At 44.2% G+C, this 4,892-nt stretch overlaps 1 protein-coding gene across 3 annotated transcripts in view; it reads right to left on the bottom strand.

Annotated features, from left to right (window-relative positions):
• Positions 1–1,863: 1,863 nt before the first annotated feature.
• The window catches only part of serpinh1b (serpin peptidase inhibitor, clade H (heat shock protein 47), member 1b), a 5,665-nt gene continuing 2,636 nt past the window's right edge, over positions 1,864–4,892 (bottom strand). For 2 of the 3 annotated variants that reach the window (XM_017031832.2, XM_017031831.2), the window contains exons 2-7: positions 3,626–3,775; positions 3,347–3,539; positions 2,992–3,262; positions 2,812–2,910; positions 2,473–2,705; positions 1,864–2,380 (exon numbers count right to left, since the gene is read on the bottom strand). In XM_017031832.2, the coding sequence (XP_016887321.1) occupies positions 2,078–2,380; positions 2,473–2,705; positions 2,812–2,910; positions 2,992–3,262; positions 3,347–3,539; positions 3,626–3,744 (1,218 nt within the window). In that variant the 5' untranslated portion in view covers positions 3,745–3,775 and the 3' untranslated portion in view covers positions 1,864–2,077. Of the gene's footprint in view, positions 2,381–2,472; positions 2,706–2,811; positions 2,911–2,991; positions 3,263–3,346; positions 3,540–3,625; positions 3,776–4,372; positions 4,405–4,892 lie in introns of all 3 variants that reach the window. The other variant, XM_008308545.3, reaches the window with a different exon arrangement.

Below are 4,892 nucleotides of genomic sequence, written 5' to 3' on the forward strand. Positions count from 1 at the left end.
TCAACTTTTTTTTTTTTTTTTATCAGGGACAACTGGCAGGAGACGATGACCGAGGAGATCAAGACACTTTTTCGCAAGGCCAAAAGGCCGGTGGACAAAAAGAGCTGAATGAGCAAAAAAAAAAAAAGATTTGTGAAATAAAAGCTCAGGAAGATTAGGAGGTGAAGAAAAGGGAAAGCAGAGCAGACGGAGGACGGATCGCAGCATCCAGCCTTTCACCTGGGGCTTAAAGCAGACTTGTTTAAGAGGATTCATCCACTGGCTAATCTGCCTGCCGCCAGCGCAGCAGAACACGGTGGAAATAATGTAATGAGAGCTGCATCATTACCTGCCTCTGTAGCTACACCGGGGAAGCACAGTAGAACTGCACTTTCGACTTTCAACTGGCCACTGGGTGGTTCAACGTTTCTGCCATGGCTGACTACTTTCTCTGGTGTAGTTTGTTACGAATTCTCAGTGTACGTTTGTGGACTCACAGCTGCTGCGTAGGTCAGAAAAGACAGAATATTGTCACATTTTATATACTTTATTAGCTTCCTAAAAATTGGGAGCAAAGGATGCTTGGATTCCTTAGATGGACATGGGTCGACGTAGCCTTTGAGAAACGCACATGTGATGATCAGAGCGATGATGCTAAGTCTGTGGGTGACGTGGAAATCAAAATTCATATCAATAAACAATCTTTAACATCGTAGTTTATTTGAACCAACAATTCACAAAACAATCAGTTTAGTGTTTAAATGAATGCTGGGTAATGAGGGAATTCTGGGTAATTTATTTATGTGATTAAATAGGGATGTCCGATATTAGCTTTTTGTGCCGATATGCGATATTGTCTAAACGATACTCGATCGATACTGATATGTGCAGTCGTTTTTTTACCCCAAACTATTTTTAGGTCACATCACATACCTTCTTACCTACTTTTATTGTTATGCCTCACTACAGGGGTTCAACATATTAGCATTGTCTGTACAAAATACATTTTTATGCTATTGCAGCATCTGGCAAAACCCGGGAATTGCATCATCATGTTTTCATTATCGCAGATAAAAACCGATAACAATTCCTACCGATATTACATAATTATGCTGAAATCAGCCGATTATTTTGGGAGGCCAATATTGTCAGCCATTTCTTCTCTTAAACTTTTCACGTTTTTCCCATTACCATGAGAACCTGGTACTCCAGGGTCCCAACAGAGATACCATCGACACATTGTTTAGGCTGCAGGTAAAAACACGCCGTTTGACCCACAGCAGATAAGGCCGGCTATTGTCACATCTCTGCATTCCAGTCCTGGAATTTGTCTGATTTTCATCCAACTGGAAAGATGTTAATCCCTCCTCGTCCCAGCCCCCGACCCCGACCTGCCCACATTCTTCAGTCCGTATGTTCAGCCACCGTCTGTAGAACATACGACGCCCAGACAGATTTTTATTTTTCACAATTTTTATTGAAAAAAAATGAACACAAGATTTTTTTTTTTTCATTTTCACAGAGATCCAACAACTTGGTGGGACATACCTGCAGCAACAAAATGCCATATATGGGGACATAAATTAAGCATCAAGCATTTGTCACCCTTCCACAGGAGCTCGTGCAGGGCAGGAGTGGAGACGGAACAAAGTGAGCTTGTGCAAAGATCTTTTTCTTTAAACATTAAAGATATTGCAAGAAAACGCACGTGAATGGCAGAACCAACACTGGCCAGAGCGGGTTGTAAAGAAAAAGATCATACTGAATATAAGCATGTTGACTGCTGTGCCGGACTCTGAGACCCAGCTGTTCCCGGGGAAATTTGGATGTGTCTAAAAACTGTGATCTCAGGTATTGAATCCAAACTGTGCCGGACTCTGAGACCCAGCTGTTTCCCGGGGAAATTTGGATGTGGCTAAAAACTGTGATCTCAGGTATTGATTGTTGAGTGGAACGTGTTCATGAGGTATCAGTCACGCTGGAAAATGTTTTTAAAAAACAAACAAACAAAAAAACAAACAAACACACACTTTGACACACTCACAGGATCCTGACTTAGTTTCACAAAGCTACCTGATCTGATTCATCAAAGTTAACATTAAAGCTCATCACGCATCTTATCTCCTTTGGGTCGCACCACTCTGCCGATGTAGAGGACGGAGTTGGTCTTGTTGTCCTTCACCAGGAAGATGAAGGGATGGTCGACGTAGAACAGTTTAGGGTTCCTCAGCTTCTCGGTGCCGTAGATGGAGGTGTCGGTTGGATTCCCTGCGACGTCCAGCTCCAGGGCGGATGCGTGGAAGACATTGGAGAGATAAAGCTCCTTCTTCCCAGAGATGTTGGACAGGTCAGCCTTAGCTTTGTCCACAGCCTCGGTCAAGCCCAGCTCAGCCAGGTGTTTCTGGAAAAAGAGAGAAAATGAATTTGCTTTAAACACAGGTTCTGTTTCTGCGAATCTTCGTCTGCGAATGGGTAAGAATTCCGATCATTTACCTGCAGATTGTGGCTGACTTCAACAGAGATCTTGGGGAGAGAAATGGCCACAGCTCTGTTCTCCATCTTGCTGATCCACGTGTCAACCTGTTTCCTGGTCAGGAGTTTCTCCAGGCGATCCAGGGGCTCCAGGTGGTAGGGCATGATGAAGATCATGGAGGTCTGTTTCTGCCCCAGGGGCATGTTGAGCAGGAAGAGCTTGTTCTCTACGTCATCGTGGAAGTCGTACAAACCTGAACGGTTCAACCACAAAACACAAAAAAGGTCAGATTTTGTTTTTGGGATTGTTTTGGGGAGGGTATCCCTAAGGAGAACATGAAGAATGATGAGAAAATTCACCGGTACGATGCATCATGGGAATTCCGACGGTGAATGACCGAGTCACCAGGAAACCACGGTTGTCCACCATTTTGTCATGGAACTTCTCTTCCCAGTGAGCTGCATGGAGACAGTCAGAGAAGATGTTACAACGAGTCCTGACGAAGAACCGTGGACAAATATGTGGTTCCTGTCACTTACGTTTAAAGAACATGGCGTTGACAATAGTGGCTCCGTCGGGGTTCTGCACGTCCTTGGTGATTTCAGGAAGTTTGCCGTCGGTGGACTTTGCTGCCCATTCGTTGATGGAGTTCACGGCGCTCCTCTTGTCTTTCAGGTTGATCTTTGAATGGTCGTAGTTGTAGTGCTTCTTGCTGTTCTTCACAAACTCATCGACAAAGTTGACGGAGCTGGGGCCGTAGAGGCGGTTGTTGATTTTCCAGGTTGTGTTGCGGGTCTTGGCATTGCTCACCTACAAGTCCGCAACGACATGTAAGTGAAAACGATCACAACTTTCTTTTTAGGCTGTGAATGTAGTGACTCTCAGCGACTTTACCTCAGTGAGGAGCTCAGACAGTCCGGCGTGGAGATGCTCGTCCTTCAGTTTGTCGGCACTCAGGACGGTTTTGACCTGGGACGCGGTTGAGGCCTTTCCACCGAGAGCCACCAACCCCAGGGAGGAGGCAACCACGACCGGGGAGATGAGGATATTCTCAGTGCCTTTATCTTTAGCCATATTGTGGTAAAGGCTGAATTTAAAAAAATAAATGTTTTAATTTAGTTTTGCTGTACTGAGAAGTTTGATTTTTTTTAGCCTAGAGTTAGAGTTACAGACCTGAATGCCAGGTTGGCACTGTTGTCAGCCAGTGTGGTCGCATGGCTGCTGAGTTTCTTGTCCTCTGCGGAGGCCGCGAGGGCCAGCAGACAAAGAGCTACGACGTTCCTCAGCCACATCCTGTCTGTCTCCAAAAACAGCTGCAGCAGCCTGAGGGGGGGAAAAAAACAACAAAATTACAGGGAGACTTAACCAGAGTCAGACGAGAAAAATAAAGACAAAAAAACAAAAATTTGAGAGGTAGATGTGTGTAAGTAAGTGTCATATAGTGAGTGTTCTCAGATCTATAAATGTATGTGGAGCCTGGGAGGCAGAGCGTAGTTGGCTCTGCCCACGCTGAACTTTGGGAATGCCTCCACTGAGAGGCAGACATGTTCCTCGCCACGTCAGCAGCACAGCTGGAGCAGCCGTCCACTCAGTGAAGCTCCGAGCTCACTCAAAGCAGTAACATGATGCTTCCGGAATTTTGGTCTTTTCATTGTAATTTAGGCTTTAGACTGTTACACGTCTGCACCTGGAAGGCTTCGGCTAACGAGTCCCTCTGTTTGATATCTTCTTATGTCCAGGGTGTGGCCCTCAACTCATCCCTTCGCTCTTTCAAATAAAGGACCAGGAGATTTTATCAAACAAAAAAAAAAGCTGCCTTTGTCACTGTCATCTCCTGCACCACAAGCTTCTCTCTCATTTCTGCCTTAACAACATTTATGTTCAATCAGGAAATGACTTTTGCATCATGTAAGAATATACCTTGAGATGTTTTGTTGTCTGCAATTTTCATTCTGAAAGACAAGAGGCGTATGCAGTAATCTCCACAGAGCAGACAGTAAAACATTCTTCAGGCTCTGATTCCTCTCCTTAAACCCAAATATTTCATCTTTAGGAAGAACTCTTAAAAAACTTCTGACGAAGTTCTAACACAGGGTCTGCCATTGGTCTTATCACAGTCTGACACGTGAGCTAACTTCATTGGCTGTCCACGAGCCAGAAAAAAAAATCAGTTTTGTCTCAGTAGACTGGCAGTGATTTGGGACTTTTACCATGAAAGAACTGTTTATTTTAGTTAATGTAAAAAACAATAAAATGCTCTCAGATGCATGAAAGAGCAGCAGCATGCAAAAGGCAGCAAACCCTTAAGATCCGTCATGCTTTTAAAAGTTTTTAGATAACTTGACAAATTAGTTGATTTCCTTTACAAACGATGCAAAAAAAGCAAACACGAAAGAAAAAAAAAAACAGAGAGGTCAATCAGACGGAAACTGCAGGAATG

Source organism: Cynoglossus semilaevis, chromosome 4, assembly GCF_000523025.1.
Source record: "Cynoglossus semilaevis isolate Cse_v1.0 chromosome 4, Cse_v1.0, whole genome shotgun sequence".
In the NCBI taxonomy this organism is placed as follows: domain Eukaryota; kingdom Metazoa; phylum Chordata; class Actinopteri; order Pleuronectiformes; family Cynoglossidae; genus Cynoglossus; species Cynoglossus semilaevis.